The 17684-nt window shown below is 40.2% G+C and overlaps 2 protein-coding genes and 1 long non-coding RNA gene across 4 annotated transcripts in view; 2 read left to right on the forward strand and 1 right to left on the reverse strand.

Annotated features, from left to right (window-relative positions):
* cryl1 (crystallin, lambda 1) overlaps positions 1-9768 on the forward strand; it is a 19069-nt gene extending 9301 nt beyond the window's left edge. Inside the window, exons 7-9 of the mRNA XM_007578398.2 lie at positions 5300-5408; positions 8624-8730; positions 9346-9768. Of these exons, the coding sequence (XP_007578460.1) occupies positions 5300-5408; positions 8624-8730; positions 9346-9450 (321 nt within the window). The 3' untranslated portion in view covers positions 9451-9768. The remainder of the gene's footprint in view (positions 1-5299; positions 5409-8623; positions 8731-9345) is intronic.
* A 519-nt stretch (positions 9769-10287) lies between these two features.
* The window catches only part of LOC107833897 (uncharacterized), a 46023-nt gene continuing 38626 nt past the window's right edge, over positions 10288-17684 (reverse strand). Inside the window, exon 3 of the long non-coding RNA XR_001659674.1 lies at positions 10288-10941. This is a non-coding gene — a long non-coding RNA (uncharacterized LOC107833897). The remainder of the gene's footprint in view (positions 10942-17684) is intronic.
* Positions 11685-17151, forward strand: gjb8 (gap junction protein beta 8). Of its 2 annotated transcripts, none has more exons than XM_007578399.2 (2): positions 11685-11869; positions 13273-17151. In XM_007578399.2, the coding sequence occupies exon 2, from the start codon at positions 13390-13392 to the stop codon at positions 14167-14169; it is 780 nt and encodes a 259-aa protein (XP_007578461.1). In that variant the 5' UTR covers positions 11685-11869; positions 13273-13389; the 3' UTR covers positions 14170-17151. The 2 variants fall into 2 exon arrangements, with proteins under 2 accessions (XP_007578461.1, XP_016519802.1); XM_016664316.1 differs by having other exon boundaries at positions 13364-17151.

Genomic DNA, 17684 nt, shown 5'->3' on the forward strand with positions numbered 1-17684 from the left:
AAACTATTTATTGTTGAACTTTGTACCTTTTGAACTGAGCCTTGTTTTGCTACTACATTTCTTTTGTTGTTTTTTACGATTGAGCGCTTGGGAGGTTTTGCTTGCTGAGCTTCGTGAGGTTTATCCATGCAGCTTCTTTAAGTGGCAGCAAAGTTCCTCCTCTCCTCACACCTGTGAGATTTTGAGGAGTCACTGAATGAATGAGTGGCTCATCATCCCACTGATGAGACGCGGAGGTATGCAGTCTGGTGAGTACGCAATGTGTGTTAGTCACCGTTACCCAACGAACAGGTGCTGGGAGTCAAGTTTTTTATTCTAGGAATTAACGCACAGATAATTACTTCAAGGAAATTCAACTGCAGTTACAGCTGAGCGTCTCCCTCCTGATCTGTGCATTCGTCACATGAGATTTCACGATCATGACATTCGTCATCGCTTTATTTTCAGGTTTATGTCGGGTAGGGTGACCTCCGAGGCCCCAGCAGGCCAAAATGCCAAATGCCACTTTGTCTATAACAAAGTGGCATTTGTCTACGACAAAGGCGTTTTGCACAACTTTTGTCACTTTTTACTTTTGCCACTTCAAAAATTTCATTTTGAAGACGCTCCAGCTGTGTGAGTGGAGGCTGGAACTAGTCCTACTCGTCCCACCAGTCACTAGATGAGGCGCACCCCGGACAGGCTGTCGACACTCAAAATGTTAGTGGCCTTTTTACGTTTTGTAAGTGACATGCATCCACACAAGGCGTAGCTGCGTGACATCGGTATGTATGAAACGTCTCAGAAACACCATGCATCATGTAGAACTGAAATTATTGTTCTGCTTAACAAAGTATAAAAACAAACCGATGAGTATTCAACTTTTTTTTACTGTACAACAAATAAAGTAATTGAGGCTCGTAGCAGATTCATTGTGTTGTCGGCTCAGTCAAACAGGTTCTCATTGTAAATCAGCTCAAATGAGGGGAAACTGTGTCCTTCTCAACGATTGCCAACATGTGTTGGAAGCACAGTAAGCGTCTAATTGAGCTGATTTGCATACATATGCCTCATTAATGCAAGCAGGAGGCACAACTTAGCTGTTTTTGTCACGTCCGCTGCTGCCGGACGCAGCGGCATGTGAGAGACATTCGCTGCAGACCGCTTCAGCAAGATTTTCCAGGTAGAAGACAAGAAGGCAGAAAAATAAGGCAAGCCTCCGTCAGGCCTGAGCAAACATTACTCAAGGTCACAAAAGGAGTAGACAAAGGTCTGGGTCAGAGGAAACACAGGAGGGCTGAAGATGTTTACTCACCATTGTATTTGTGACTTACTGCTGACAGAAGTTTAAAAGTCAGGATTGCTACATCATTCATATCTGAATCGCTCTATATGTGTTTTCCAGGCATATAGTGCATTTTTATCACGATCAAGTAACAATGTCGCCTTAAGTTGTTATAAAAATGCTGCATATATCAAATATGACTTAAAAAAATGTCACTTTGTAATTTAACACCTTGAAATAGGGCCTCTGTCTCTTTAACAAGCTCCTGCTCTTTCTGAAGCTTCAGAAGCTCTGAAGTTTAGAAACTTCAGCTCTGAGGAGGAGCTGTGCCTCAAAGGCGGGGTTAGGTCCAACCAGGCGTTTTGCACAGCTGAACGGTTGCCATGGAGATTAAAGGATTTCTCAAACATGCCTGAAAGAATCAAATCAACACTCTAGATATGATTTTGATGAGGGAATAACATTATAACATGACGTAAAGTTCAAAAAAGTAGATTTTACAGAATAGTGGCCCATTAAGATACTTAACAAAGTTGAAAATCACTTATTTTTAATTCTAAAATTTAGAAAATTTGTTTTATTGAATTTGCTTATTTCATCTTCCACTTACTAAAATGATCAGAAAAGCAACGTAAAATTCATAGCTGGTTTAATTGGTGTCGACCTTCATGCGATTTGGTTTGTTTTCATTATCAAGTGTCTTACTGAGTGTAAGACGCAGAAATTTATGGTAAATGACTCATAATATAAGTTCATATAGAAAAAAAACGGCTGTTGAGAGCGGATATGGTTGCAATTTACAGATTGTGCCAAAAGAGGTCACAACACTTTATTAGTGGTCAACTAACTTTTATAATGCCATAAAATAGGAATATGATGCTAAAATCGGTTTCATAATCTAAAATATTGAAGTGTGACAAAAAAGCAAAAACAGAAGAAGTTCTGTATGTATAAGTGTGTATATTTATACAGTGCATATATTCTATACCAGTTATTTGCAACTGGTATATTTTTTTATATACCAGTTACAAATAACTGGTATATAAAAAAAAATGGTCAAATATAAAACTTATTTGACCTCTGCTGTCTATTAGAAACTTTATCAAAATATGCTTCAAAATAGAAATATTTAGCCTTCTTTTAGCTTCACGGAGTTCCAAGATGTTTTCTCAATGCAGTTTTAAATGCAGCTCCGTAGTTTCGCTAAACACTCCATCACCAGTCGCTGCAGTCAGAAAACATTAGTTTCACAGAGCAGCTGTTGCTCAGTAGGCTTCATCAGCCTGTTTCACACAAAAAACCTGGAAAAAAATAAGGAAGAAGGAAAAGTAGAAAGGCGGCGGACAAAAATAATAGCAAAAGCACACATTGTATCTTTCTGCTGATACGCCCTACTTAAACCCTCATCAGAAATAGAATGAGCTGTAAAAACAAAAGCTGCTGGGTTTGCGAAACAAAACAAAAAACTCAAACAGGATGCAAAGTTCTGCGTCGATTATCAGGAACGCCGTTCTGGTTGCAATCTTATATGTTCCTCCTTACGTAACACAACTCTCCCTCGCTCCTCGAAGTACACACAAACCCATAAAAAAAAAAAAAAAAAAACGGGGCCTTGAGTCGAGGCCAGCGGTGGAAAGCAGAGCGGCTGAGAAAGCGCCTCGTTACCCCCAGTGATTACTGGAGAGAAAAGACCCCATTTCTCTCAGATAACAGCGCCGTTGTTGGACGCAGGGGCCAAACAAAGGCGACCCTGTCCCGTTCCTCCACCTCTCTGTATCTGTTTCCACTGTGGTCAGCCAACAGGCATCTCAAACCCAGAGATACCTGAACCACTCCCTCCGTCTGGCCCTCTTTCCATCCCTCCATCCTCAGCTGTCTCCTCCCTGCACAGAAGCTGCTGGGCTGGAGAAACTCTATATAGTGAGAGTGTTTAAAGACGAGATCAGGAACAATTTGGCACTGAGAAGACATTAGAGATAGAAAGTTGCAGCTTTGTTGGGCTGCTCTAAATAACATGTTCTTGCCTCTTCAGAGTTTAATCTGACACCCTGCTTTGTTCGTGGCGTCGTCGCCATCCAGCTCTGCAACTCGTTGGCTTGTTCTGCGCTACAGAAACCTCTCCACTTTTTGTTACGTTTTGCAACAACAAACGTCAATGTATTTATTTATTTATTTATTTTTATTATTTATTTATTTATTTTGGTATGTGATAGAGAAACATAACATTGTGTATAATTGGAAAGGGATGCAACAGTAATGAAGAATAATAAAAATCTGAAATGTGTGGCATTCACTTGTTTTCAGTTGACTTTACTCTAATGCTATAAAGTAAAATCAAGTTCAACAAATTACCACAAGACACCGTATTTGTAAAGTATGAAGTCCAGGGAACCAGAGTTTGGTTATGAAGTGATTTCCTAGCCTTTAGTATCTAATAAATCTCTGGTCAACCATCTATAACAGGGGTGCCCAAAGTCGGTCCTCGAGGGCCGGCATCCTGCATGTTTTAGTTCTCTCCCTAGTTTAACACACCTGGATTAAATGATGGCTCGTTAGAAGGCCTAGAAGGAACATTGACAAGACGAAAAGGTTGTTACTTCACCAGGGGAGAGAACTAAAACGTGCAGGATGCCGGCCCTCGAGGACCGACTTTGGACACCCCTGATCTATAAGAATGTCACAACTGCAAACTTACCAAAACCATCTAAGATGACACTCAGAAGAGCAGCATAGAGACACGTGGTAACTTTGAAGGAGCTGTAGAGCTACATACTTCAGGTGGAGGAATCTGTTGGCCGGGTAACTGTTAGCTACGTACTCCACAAATCTGGTCTTGGCAAGAACATAGTCATAATTAGCCCCAGTAAAAACCAGGGCCTTGGGGTACTGTGGTGGCACAGAGGCAAAGCACAACCCACATAAGGAGACCTGATGACCTTTGGTGCATGTCTTCCCCCCTCTCTCATTACCCTCTTTCCTAAAAAAAAGGCCACTACAGCCAACAAAACCTTGTTCTTCGATTAGGTTAATCCAGAGCGTCTGGACCCTCTGCTATTGACAAACGATTGTTTCCTGGAGACATAAACTCTGTTGAAGTTTTCAATGATTGGATCTGATTTTACACATTTGCTAACATTTGGCTGTGATGTATATAATAAGCCAGTTTGATCCTATGAAGCTTACCGGAAATTGCGTGCGCTCTAAACAACCACTGCAAAGAGAGAAGCTCTGACTTTAACTGCTCATCATTTTGGAAGTATGGCCAACACTGACTGGACATCTTTGTTCACTTCCTATGCTACCATTGCTAAAACTACAACCATAGGTAGGCTTCAATTCAAAAATAGTAAAGAAAATCAATGTCATTGTTCATAACTCATCTTTCTCCTTCTATCAGAATGAACTGCATCCGGAGAAATTGAGCTCAATGAGACAAATCCAAGTCAGAGCACTGAAGGGAGATGAGAATCGAGTTGAATTTCATAGGAAGGCAATGACTAACAAAACATCATTGTTGAAAAATAGTCAGATGAGACCAAACTGGAACTTTTAGACCCTTATGCAAATCGTTATGTGTGGTGCAAAGCTGACAATGCAGATCCCCCTAAACACATCATTCCCTTGGTGAGATGATGTGGGGAAGGTTTTGCTCAACAGGGACCAGGAAAGCTGATCAGAGCAAATGGGAACACAGGAGGAACTAATGGGAACTCTATACCAGGCAATGCAAACAGCCAGAGCTACAATGGAGTGATTTAGATCAAAGGATATTCATGAGTTAGGATGAGAATCTCTTGAAAGACTTCAACATTACTGTTCACAGATTCTCTCCTTAATCTGACTCGGACTGAGTTTTTTTAACAAATAGGAAATTCTCTTCTAGTCAAAGAACACTACTTTGTGTTGGTTTACGACATAAAAACCCTAAAGACCCACAAATAGTTTTGGTAGGAAGTGTATCCGCTGTAAAATGTATTTTTAAAGCCAAATAGTTTTATGTAGATGACATATTCATTTTATGTCTTCCTCTGACAGGATGGTGTGATATCAGTGAAGGATATCGACCTGGTGATGTCAGAGGGACTGGGAATGCGCTACGCCTTTATAGGTCCCATGGAAACGATGCACCTGAACGCACCTGAAGGTAATGTTTCCTCCTTTAGGTTTACATTGGCTGTGTGATCAAGCCAGTGATGCGTTTTGAAGTTTGAATTCCACGTTTCACTCATCTATAAACAGGTAGAGGTCAAGGCTACTTGCTGGGAATTCGCGTAATTCATGTAGGTGACGCGGCTCACATGTATGTACCGCACCATGTGAGACGGTGCAGTGTGTGTGTGTGTTGCACTGCGATCGAAACCTCACGGTGATGGAGAATATCAAAGGGGAGTGTGAAACCCAGAGAGTATCCTTGGCTGACTCCACACACACAGAGATAAAGTACAGTCTGGCCGAACAAAGCTGCCTTTTGATGGGTAGCTGAATGCCCTCCCTCACACCAGTAATCTAAAACTCACACAGCTCTCACTGCGGCCTTCAAACCAGGTGCCAACTCTACATGTAGTTACAGTACGGGACGGATTTTAGTTCTCCTTCTCAGGAAGCAGTCGTACGTATCGTGTTCTCAAAAGATCGCTCGGACCTGCTCCAGGTCTGTCTTTCAAGTTCTTAGATCCGTCCAATCAGATACTCCGGCTCGCCGTCTCTCCGGGCCCTACCTGAGTGCTTTTGTAAACTATTAACTCACACAGCGGGACATTGTTCCTTAAAGGAGTAGTCCACTAAAAAGGCCCTGATAGTAGCCTTAAGGAAGTACCCCACGCTCCTTTGAAAGATGCGGGTAACTTTTCCGTCAGAAGCATCTGCGTAAGATGAACAGGAAAAACTAGTGTTGGCTATAAACTATCCAAGAGTAAAGAAGATAATAAGCCAAGGACAGAAAAGACATTTGTTGTGATATGTTGAAAACATTGTAGCCGCTGTTAGCTCCCACCTGATTACAGACAACCACAGTCCTCGGAAAAAGCAACAAGGTTCGACATTTTTGTAATATGGGAAATTCAAAATTTAAGATGCAGATAAACAACTGAAATGTCACAAAGTATTAATTCGCCTTGCATCATTTTGCATCATATAAAACCACTTCAATGTATTCCATGTGGATTATATATCATTGACGAACACAAAGTTTCTGTAAACTGTAAAATATAAAGTTGTTGCAGAAATGTGCTGCACGTTCAGACAAAACACAAAACCACAAAAACATGTGGTTTTTGTGGTTTTAACACTGCTATTGTCTGATAAATTCAGACAATAGCAGTGAAGTTTCCTGGTGGGGTGGACTCCCTTTCTCGTCACAGCGAGATGTTTAGTTGACTGTGGATGGCACTTATCGCGCCGCAGTGCTATGTGTCGGGAGGGTTCAGCATGAGGACATTATCAGACAGAGAAACGCGGTTCTCAGGCTGCACTGTCTTCACATCGTAGAAATAAATCCTCGACTGAACGGGAGCAGTAACTCAGAAGACGATCCGTGCCTGGATCAACTTTAAAATCCAGCGTGAGACTCTTTCAGTGTTTTTTTTTTTTTTTTGGTGACACACCCGGCCTAATTTAGTCTGAAGCGGTTTGGACACATTGCTTTTTTTTTGCCCCCAGTTTTCCTTCAGGGTTTTTTTGTTTTTCCCCTTCAAACATGTAGACCTCTCCAGCAGCATTCCTTATCAGAGGAATGTCAACAGACCACACCGCCCGCCTGCCCTCTGATGCTTTTTACCTCGTTATTGTCGCTTCTACAAAGCCTGCGTCGTGTTGAGGAGATCCTGAAGCTCCGAAGACATTTAGACAAGTGAGCCGAGTCTTTTTCACGACGTTGGCGTTAAATTTTAGATCAAAACCAGCTTGATAATCATAAACCACAGCTCAGGGTTATGGATTTTCATGTGTGGAAGCTGTCCAGATGGATTGAAGCATTTTATCAAATTTAGCTCATTTTCAGCGTACAACAGGTCTTATAGAGAAACAGATGCACAACTCACACCTATTAATATGTAACTGTTCGTTTGATCAGCATTTAAATCATTCATTAGTCAAATGGTGTCCTGACCTCGTCATGACTTAGTCATTAAAGATTAATAAATGAGAGAATGACTCCATTAAATCTTTCTGAAAGTTAAAATAAGATGAATGGAGACTTAAGACGTATTAGTAAAGCATTTAACATTGAGCTTTCCGCCTGATGGAGACCTTTTTTTTAGACTGTTTCTTTTTTCTGACATAAGTTATATTTGATTTACATTCAGTTTTCATAGATATTTAAAATTCCCTTTATAGAGCTGAATTTTCATCTCTTCTTGTGTTTTTTCTGGCAAACTCCAATTGGGGTTTCGTGTTACTTTCTTCCCATAGCGGCGGACTGTTTTGGCATAAAATTATAGATCTGACTATCTGTAAATACATTCAAGGTGTCGAAACACGTGTTTTGACTGGATACGAGTACATATACATGGTCCTGAATATTTAATTTAAGATATCAGTTTCTGACTAGTAAGAATAATTCAACATATTTTCAATCACATTTTAACGAGTCAGGATATCTCACCGGATTGGTCATTTGACGGATCTCACATCCAACGTAATAATGACAAGTCAAAATGACATTTTTAGAATCACATGTAAGTCCTCTGGTTCTGCCGCTGAGCTGTCCAAACGGTTGTCTGCGGAAATAAAACTGTCAGAATGACGCCACAATGCAGAAAGAGCCTATTGGGACGTTCGGAGAATGTGAACTTTGTGAACTTGAAGGTTGCTGCAAGAAATCGGTAAAGAATTTCCCATTTGTTCTCTTCTGACAAACAACAAAACTTTTTTCTTTGAAGAGCAAAAACCGCCACTGATCAAGGAGAATTTTCAAAAAATCTTTTTTAATTTATTAAAGTTTTTAATTTTTCATTGAAATTTCAAAATGCTGCATAAATCTGGGACATTTCGACAAGACGTAACAATTTTTCAAGGTTTCCATAATGTCATTCTGACTAGCCAGAATCTTAATTCAGGATATATTAAATAGAAAAGCTGTCTGGACGTTTCAGACGTCTCTAATTCATTTGGAAATATATTCAAAGGATTTTTGACCTGTCAAAATTATAATTACAGATATCTTAATTTATTTATATGTCCAGTCATAAAAGAAATGTCTGATATGTGGGATGTAAAAGTGGTTTGTCACTGTTGCCCTGCAGTGAGCCGGTGATGCCCTCCTGCCCCAGACACCATGCCTGTGTTAAGTCTAACAATATGATGAAAACCCCCCGCTCCCCCCGATCCGCTCCTCATTCCCGGCACTGTCCCCTCTTCCAGGTTTGGAGGACTACATGAGACGGTACGGGGAGGGAATAGCCAGGCTCCTGCGCTCCTTCGGGCCGGTCCCGGACTTCTTCGGAGAGCCGGCCAAGCGTGTCGTTAAGGTAACCTGGAGGAACCTTCGCTGGCGTTAGCTGAAGGTCAAGATAGGACACATTAAGCTCATTTACAGAAACCTGAGTGTAAAACTCAGCCACTATTTACTTATTGACCTTTTTGTAATCTGTAGTTGCTTCCTGTTAAAGCAGGTTGATGATGTTTTTGTCTCTGACTTGGTGAAAGCCAGTAGTTCCTGCTTGCACAGACATTCCCCTGGCAGTCACAGTTGTCTAACTTTTAAGGCTGAAAACAGCTGCAATGAAGCTGGAATAGTTTAAATTGATCTAATTAAGCAGGAAGGGGAAAAATCCTTCAGTCTGATTTGATGGTGATTGTAACAAACTATCTGTCCTGTGTGACAATGTATTTGTGTGAGAGTGGAAGCCAGCATGATTTCTGGAAAACCCTGGTTTTAACACTTTAACAGAATAACACACATTAACACACAGACACTACCTTTGACGACCTGGTTGATTGTCCACCGGTTGAGCCCTTTAGCTCCTCTGTTGTCATTAAACCGGTACAGAAGAAACTCCAACATGTCCGGTCGAGGCCGTGTCACTCTGCCTGACACGCTTCATTTCTTTGCTCTCACTCGTTTCCCCTGCTGATGTCTCCAGGAGATGTGTGAGCTTATTCCCAGCGACCAGCAGCATCTGTCAGCCAGGAAGGAGAGGAGGGACCTGCTGCTCATGCACCTGGCTAAGCTAAAGAAGGACCACTGAGCTCAACGAGCGAAGGCCAGAGTTAAGACGGACTGCTGAAATCAGGAAGCGCCTTATTCCACTGTCAATCAATGCGACTGATAAGATGAAACTTCTGAAGATTTCTGTGAGATTTCTCTGTAAATAATTTCTTGGGGTTAATCGTAATTGTTCAGCATTCAAAATGCTGACATTATTTTTGTGAGCTTGCTTTAGTTTTCTCAAATCTGTAGATTTTTTTGTTAACCTGGCAGGTAAAAATAATCACACTTAATGTGAGGAAGAATCAAAAGACAAATTGTGAGACAATGTTTTGACAAATAAAACTAAGGAACTATTCCAGAGTTGCCTCTTTTATTGTACTTTTTTATTTTATTTTAAGAAGACCGCTATTGTGCAGAGTTGATTTTTTTTTTTTTCTCAACAGAGTTTCTATCAACACAGAGCTGCGTGGGACAGCAGGAAATGAGTGGACCAGGAGTTTTGAGTGGATTTCCTGTTTTGAAATCATTTTATCTGCTTCCATGAGATCTTTAGTTTCACTGAGATTTCTAAGCAGAGTCCAAACGTCAGATGTTTGAATCATGGCTGAGAGTAAGGAGCAGAAATGACTGATCATGAAGGCACTCCTGGTCACAGCAGGCCTGTCACTATAACAAACTTTGCTGGATGATAAATTGTTCCAGAACTTATTGCGATAAATGATAATATTGTTGTTTTGAGACCATTGTCAAGTAATAATGGCATAATAATGCAAGAATATATTCTCAAAGATTAATGAACTTTAAATTCTAATGAACATTTAAACACTGGAACTGGAAGACATTTAAGATATTCAAAATAAATAAAGAAAACAACAGAAACAACAAATAAAATGAATTATGAAGTCTCTGTAAACAAAATTATCTTTCAAAAAAAGGGATAGTTGAGCTCAAAGCACCAGGTTGACGACTTTTATCATTCAATTTTTGGTAAAAAGAGAGAGAAAAGAAAAGGCTATAAATCTAGCAAATGAAAATTATTGAGTTTCTTTTAATTTATCATGTGATTAAATGATTTATTATTTATTGTGACAAGCCAGGGATGTGTTTATCTGCATATTCGGTCTTTTAATACTCGTCCGAGTCATTTAAGATGCAAAGCTCAGTCTGATAAGTGACTAACTGCAAAGGCCAAAAAACTTACATTTAGAGAAGACCAGTAGAATAAGTTACATGAACCTGATCTAAACATTGTCTTAATCTTTTTTGTATCTGTTTTACATCGAATCAATTTGTCACAACAGGGTTAACATTGAAGAAAGTGGTTATATTATGCTACATAAATAATTTGAAACAGTATTTTAATAACAAAAAACGAAAACTTAAAAGGTAAATTGCAGGAAGAGCAGGAGAGAGAACAGGTGATGTAGCGGAAAGATTCAGTGAAAACCAGAGAGCTGACAGACTGAGGCGGTGGGGGTGGAAGATGACAAAGGAGGCAGGTGAACTAATCCGAGGAGATGTGGGGCAGCTGCGGTGGGCAGTAAGCACAGGAACTGAGGGAGAGAGACTAATTAAAACAAAGGAAGCTGGCCTAAGACGGAAAGAAACTACAAACAAAGGCGAAAACATTGACCTAAGGGAACTAAATTCAGATGCACAAAGAGCAAAACACAAAAATAAACTAAGTAACTAAACCCAAAGGAAGGAGCCAACACTGCAACATCGCTGGAACAAAAATAAACATGGAGAAACAACATGGCAACAAATATAAATAAGCCAGGACACATGAAAACAAATAACCCAAGCATCCAAGGGTCACAAGGAAAAGTAGTCAGACGTATCACCTTGTATTAACTAAAGCCATGTTGCGGTTAAATTAAAGCATGTTGCCATCAGTTTGGACAGAAGCTCCTATTGTATAGTCCATGTGTAAATTTTCAGTTGTTTAAAGGTTCAATTAGAAATTAAATGTCTTCATGGACGTTTGGGAAACCTGATGCCATTAGCAGTACCACAGGCAAAAATATTTAATATTAAATATTTCAAAAGTGTCTAAAAGGGTTAGGCGACCCCCAAATGGATACAGCTGGATTTAATTTAATTAGTCTAAAAATATTTCAACCCAGTTAAATGATTAGGAAGTGGAGCTGTTCCTATCAGTCATGAATCTCTTGGAACCTCAGATGTTTCTGACCCCACCCTGAGCGTCGGCCTGGCCCCTCCCTCCTTCCGTCCCTCCCTCCCGGTCTACAAGAGGGAAAGGATGATGGAAAGCCTCCGCAGACACAGGTGCGCCTCACTCAGCGCTGCGCAAAGACGCGTCGGCGCTCGTCCGCAAACACTCTTCATTCTGCCGGGCCGCGCAGGACATTAGGACCAACTACTTCTCCTTGTTCATGGGAAAAACCTTCATCTTAATTTATAGGTCAAAAAGGGCAAAGTTACTTTACAGGAAGGTAAGTGTGGGGAACGCAGGTTGGATCTTTGTTTTTTCACACATTTTAAATTGTTTTGATCATTTTTAATCAACATTTTATTGATTGAGAAGGTATATTTGGTAGGATTCTGTTCTACAATACGAAATAGTATTACTTTGTATTGTAATGTTAACCGTGAAAGTTAATGTAGATCTCGTTAAATACGCAATTAGTGCTCAACTAATTTTGAGTGTAATATTGTTTTTTTAACCATGTTTTAAACCTGTTATTCCTTCTGACTTAATACAGTTGTAGATTATCTTTTTTTTTCTTTAAAAAAAGAAAAAGGATAATTGAGCTCAAAGCACCAGACTGACGACTTTTATCATTCACTTTTTGGTAAGAAGAGAGAGAAAATAGAAAAGCAATAAATCAAGTTAGGCTTTATTACAGACTCGCAGTTCAAATGACATAAATAAATTAATAATAGTAATAATAAAGAAGGTAAGAGGACATAAAAATACATAAAAAGATCCCTAATCTTTTAGGAGGCAGGCCAATGTTTTCTAAAATATAGACATATGTCTTACTGCACCATATAACGTTAGTCAACAATAGAATAATTAGGCTCGTTTAGTCTGAAAATAGGTTAATTTCTTGACATAAAGTGGTCCATGTGGGACTTTTTAACAAAAGTCTTAATGCGTCATTCATTATAAGCTACTTTCAATATCGGAAGTCTTTTGTTATAATAAGTGTGTCAGTGTGGTACAATACGATGTAAACAAGCTGTGAACAATATCCAGATTTCCGAGCTAGCACATCAGCTAAAGTTCATAACATTTAAACCTGATTGTAAATGTCTTCATCGTCTCATAGACGGTCACATGACCAAGATACTTGAGGTAGTAAGCTTTTATATTTTTGATAATAGTGCAATTTGTTCTTATAAATATAAAACAACATTTAAATAAAATGTCTTTTTGAAATTAATCTTTGTAAAGTCTTCGTTAGTGATGAAATGGCACCATTGCTACTTTTATAACATGATCGTTGCTAAAGCTAACTTTTGTCCATACCATACCAACTTTATTTATAAAGCACTTTAAAACAACCAAAGCTGATACAAAGTGCTGTACATTAAAACACAACATAACAATTAAAAAACAACTCTTACAGTTTAAAAACAAACAAGCAAACATACAATTTAAAACTAGATCCCGCTGGAGTTGAAAGCCAGGTAAAATAGATGGGTTTTAAGACGAGCTTTAAAAGTCAAACTGTTTAGCTTAGCTTTGTCATATAGAGACATTACTTCTCTGAAGTTGTGATAGTTTGACTTTAAAATACACCATTCCTACATGTCTAAAAGTCTGTTGAAGGCCGTCTTGTTTTCCCCGTGATGATGAAAGTGTTTTCTGGTTTTTTGTTTTTGTGCACAGTCGTCAGAGACATCAGGACAGGTCGAGTTTTCTGAGTGAGCTCAGTACGCCAGCAGGGTTTTCTCAGCCGATACTCTTTTGACCCCTACTGGAGCTTCCACGGTCCTCGTCACCACAATGAGCTGGGGGGCACTCTACGCCCAGCTGGGCGGCGTCAACAAACACTCCACCAGCCTCGGGAAGATCTGGCTCTCCGTCCTCTTCATCTTCCGCATCACCATCCTGGTGCTGGCCGCCGAGAGCGTTTGGGGCGACGAGCAATCAGACTTCACATGCAACACGCAGCAGCCCGGCTGCAAGAACGTCTGCTACGACCACTTCTTCCCTGTGTCGCACATCCGCTTGTGGTGCCTGCAGCTCATCTTCGTCTCCACGCCGGCCCTGCTCGTCGCCATGCACGTCGCATACAGGAAGCGCGGCGACAAGAGGACCATTCTGGCCTCCAACCACACTGAAAAGTCCGACCTGGAGAACCTGAAAAAAAGGCGTCTGCCCATCACGGGCCCTCTTTGGTGGACCTACACCTGCAGCCTGTTCTTCCGCCTCATCTTTGAAGGCGGCTTCATGTACGCGCTGTACTTCGTCTACAACGGCTTCCAGATGCCCCGGCTCGTGAAGTGTGAGCAGTGGCCCTGCCCCAACAAGGTGGACTGCTTCATCTCCCGACCGACGGAGAAGACCGTCTTCACCATCTTCATGGTGGCCTCTTCGGCCATCTGCATGGTGCTGAACGTGGCCGAGCTGCTCTACCTCATCGTCAAGGCACTCCTGAGGTGCATGGACCGGTCGAACAAGAGGAAACACCCCTACGCGGAGAGCGTGTCGAGGGACAACAAGAAGAACGAGACCCTGTTGTTGTCCTCCATGGATTCGTCCAGCAACAAGACCGTGAACTGAAGCAGATGGATTCTAGATCCATCTGTGGACCTCCATTAGAGCCGTCCAGGGGGATACAGAGTCTGTATTCCTGTGGGAAAGTTTTAGTTCTGCGTCTTTACCTGCAGCAGAACTCGCGTCGACCCGAGGGAAGTGGACCTCGGCGGGTTTTGTTTTTTTTACACGTAACCTTAAATTTTCCACTCATGCACTGTAGTGCTGTTCACAGCTGAGTGTTTTTCTTTTTTTTTAGTTTAGTTTGAGTTCTGCCTAGCCACTTACCTAGCTTGGTCACTAACAATCAAAGCAGTTTAACAAATATTAGTTTACAATTTAAAAAAAAAATGCTTTAAAGCCAGAAGGACCTTCTGCGGTAATCTCAGAGGCAAATTTGACTAGACATAAAACGTGCAATAATTCCTTGCTTTATAACAATGTTTTGGGTAGAAAATATTTTGCCAAGAATCCCGATAGGAGTAGATGTAGAACCAGCATGAAGGTGCTCATAAGCAGTAAAATAATAATTTGTTCTCACGGAAAACCCCAGCAGATTGCAAAATATTAAGTGGTGCCTTGATGATTATTATTATTATTTTACACTAGAGATATGTGTTTGACTTCTGGTTGATGCCTGAAGCTGTAACAAAAGTTTAAGGGCGCTGTTGCTTCGAAGGAGAATGAGCCTACACTGACATCTAGTGGTGAACAATGAGAAGACGCGAGAATTAATTAAAGGGATTTTTGTTTTTCATCGCAATCGATCAAAGGCGGTTTGGTTAAAAATGTAGCTGTGTTGACTAAATCGTCTTTTTACGTTTACCTTGTTGTGTGTAAAAATTTAACTGAGAAGAATGCAGGCATTTCACTTTATTGAGGGACTAAAATCAATAATTTTTTTGTGTGTGTGCGACCGAAATACAAGACAACAAAATCAGACAGTATTTCCCTTTAAAAAATATGGAATATATATAAAAAAGGTGCAGTAATATAGAGAACATTTTAACAGATTCATGAAGAAAGCTGTCTACCAGTCTGGTGTTCAATCAAAATGTTCATAGTGTGAAAAGTCTCTGAAAAGAATCCTGGACAGAGAAAAGGGAAGCTGCAATGAGCTCTAGATACACAAGAGAGCTGTCATGTTTCCAGTTTAATCAACCAAATTCATCTGTTAGCTTTTGCCTGATTATAATGTTCTTAAACCATTAGATTTTTATCTTTTTTTTTTTTTTTGGACTGAGTCTTACAAAACAAACTTGAACTTCTCACGTCTTGTCATACAGCCACAAACGTCAATGTATTTTTATTGGACTTTTATACCAAAGACGTGTATACATTTTGTGATTGTGAACATCAATTTTCAAAATTAAATAGAGAATCTTGCCATAAATTACTATTTGGCTTTTGTGGACTTTGACTGGGCCATTTTTAAACACATGAAAATGTATGCTTCTTAATCTGCTGGGTTTTCCGTGAGAACAAATTGTTAATTGTGCTCTAGTCTCAAATCTTTTGATGGACTCTAATTGATTTTCTTCTACTATTACCCATCAGCCAGCTGTCCTAAACCCACAGCATGATACTGCCACCACCATGTTTCACTCTGCTTCACACCTAACTGGTTTGTGGTTGTATTGTGACAAATTGTGTGAGAATGTAAGCGGTGTGAATACTTTTGCAAAGTTTGCACAGATGAATAGTGTTTTCAGAAATATGTACAGTTAAATCCTAAATTATCCACAACCCTAGTAGATTTAGGTTTAAAGTAATCTGATCGTTTTTAGAAATATAATTCCACTGACTTGAAGTTATTTTAAAGTTTGGGGACCTTAAGATTAGGGTGATGGTAAGGAGGACAACCAAACTCGGAAGATTTGGAGCCTATCGGAGATCGATCAACAAAACACTTCTGGGAAGATACAAAAAGTTGGCCAGCGATTAAATATTTTTCCATTGATCACTGAGATTATTTTACTAAAATACAACTAAAAGGCTGCTTTAAAAAATGAGCCTCCTTATTCATTTTTATCTTTTGTGTCATTTCTTGTCACAAACAAACGTCTTGGATGAATGGAAACAATTTGAAATCTAAATCTTCCAGGAGTATGAATTATTTTGATGGGCTGAGCTGTCATTGCTGACATTCAAACAACATTAAATAGAATCGAATGAGTATCTGTCATGCGTGTAGCTGTGTACAGACATGAGTTTTAGCTCTTTGTTTGGTTTGCCTAAATTCAAAGCTTTTCTCAGTGGAAATACGCTGACAAATACAGATGTTGCCACCTGGATCCATTTATCGCTTTTATCCACAGCTTCACTTGCTTTTGGTTCTCTCGTCGTGTAGATCTTCACGGAGTGTGCTGACCCCGCCCCTCTCGGATCAGCTTTCAGCCTGCGCCTTATTTTATCCGGCGCTCTGATCGCGACTCGGCCTCCCGATCAAGACAAATCTCAAACCCAAACACGTCTTCGTCGTCTCTCCGTCCAGAAATAGACGTCAAGGATTAGTCACATCTGTCTGTCCAAACGGACACTCGGCTGCTGGTGACTCTGTGATTGCGCAATGACCGCTAAGTGAGATGCGCCGGCGCCAATTAGACGTGTAAATTCCCCTGTTATAGAAAGTAAAGCCGGGTTGGACGCTCGGCGTGGTTTGGTTGTGTAACAGTTGGAGTGACCCGCACAGTGTTGCACTCTGGGGATTTTAGAGTTGTTAAAAAGAAAAGGAGAATTGTAAACCCGCTCTAATATTACCATTGACCTCCTGGTGTAATTTTTTTTTCCATCACTGCAGACTTTAAAGCTGACTTTGCTTCCACAGTAATTAACAGTTTGATTCCAACAGCTATGCAACGCTAACAGACAGTTTTTCACAGAGAGAAATGAACCAATGAGATGCTTCGGATTGTGATTTTTTGTATGCGATGTCTTGTACACTTGCACTGTGATCCTTCAACTTGTTTTTTCCTTTGAGAAATTTTTCATAAATTAGTGAAAACACAACTGCTCGACTCTTCTTTTTTTTCTTTTGCTCATTTGTTTACTGGTGGAGAAAATCAGATTATTATCATTGCAAGATATTGAGTTTTCTGAAAAAAGGAAGTTGAGGGTCAAGTGTTAGTTCAAGGGTACATCATGACCTCTACCTGTGTGGTTCGCTGTTTATGTATTCATTTTTGTGGTGGAGAATATGCTCTTTGGCTGGGGGGCCACATTTTGACTAAATGCTACATGACAATGTTTATCTTTATGGTTCATAATAGGGTTGCACCGAAACATTGGCTCAGATTTTTTCTTAATTTTGGGAGACCTGCTGATACACGAGAAATCAATCTTTTCCACCGATGTAAAGATGTCTACCTCTGCAAAGGTCTCAAAATCAGTCACTGTTCCCTTTTGCTCTGCCATGAGAGACGACTGACTGACAGACAGGTCATGTCTGCATGTGCACGGTTAACAATTATCGCCCTGGTGTTGCAAACTTAGCAACTTTGTCGCTGTATTTAGCAAATGTTTTCAGACAAAAAATAAATAAA

The sequence above is a fragment of the Poecilia formosa genome, unplaced genomic scaffold (genome assembly GCF_000485575.1).
Source record: "Poecilia formosa unplaced genomic scaffold, Poecilia_formosa-5.1.2 Scaffold477, whole genome shotgun sequence".
NCBI lineage: Eukaryota > Metazoa > Chordata > Actinopteri > Cyprinodontiformes > Poeciliidae > Poecilia > Poecilia formosa.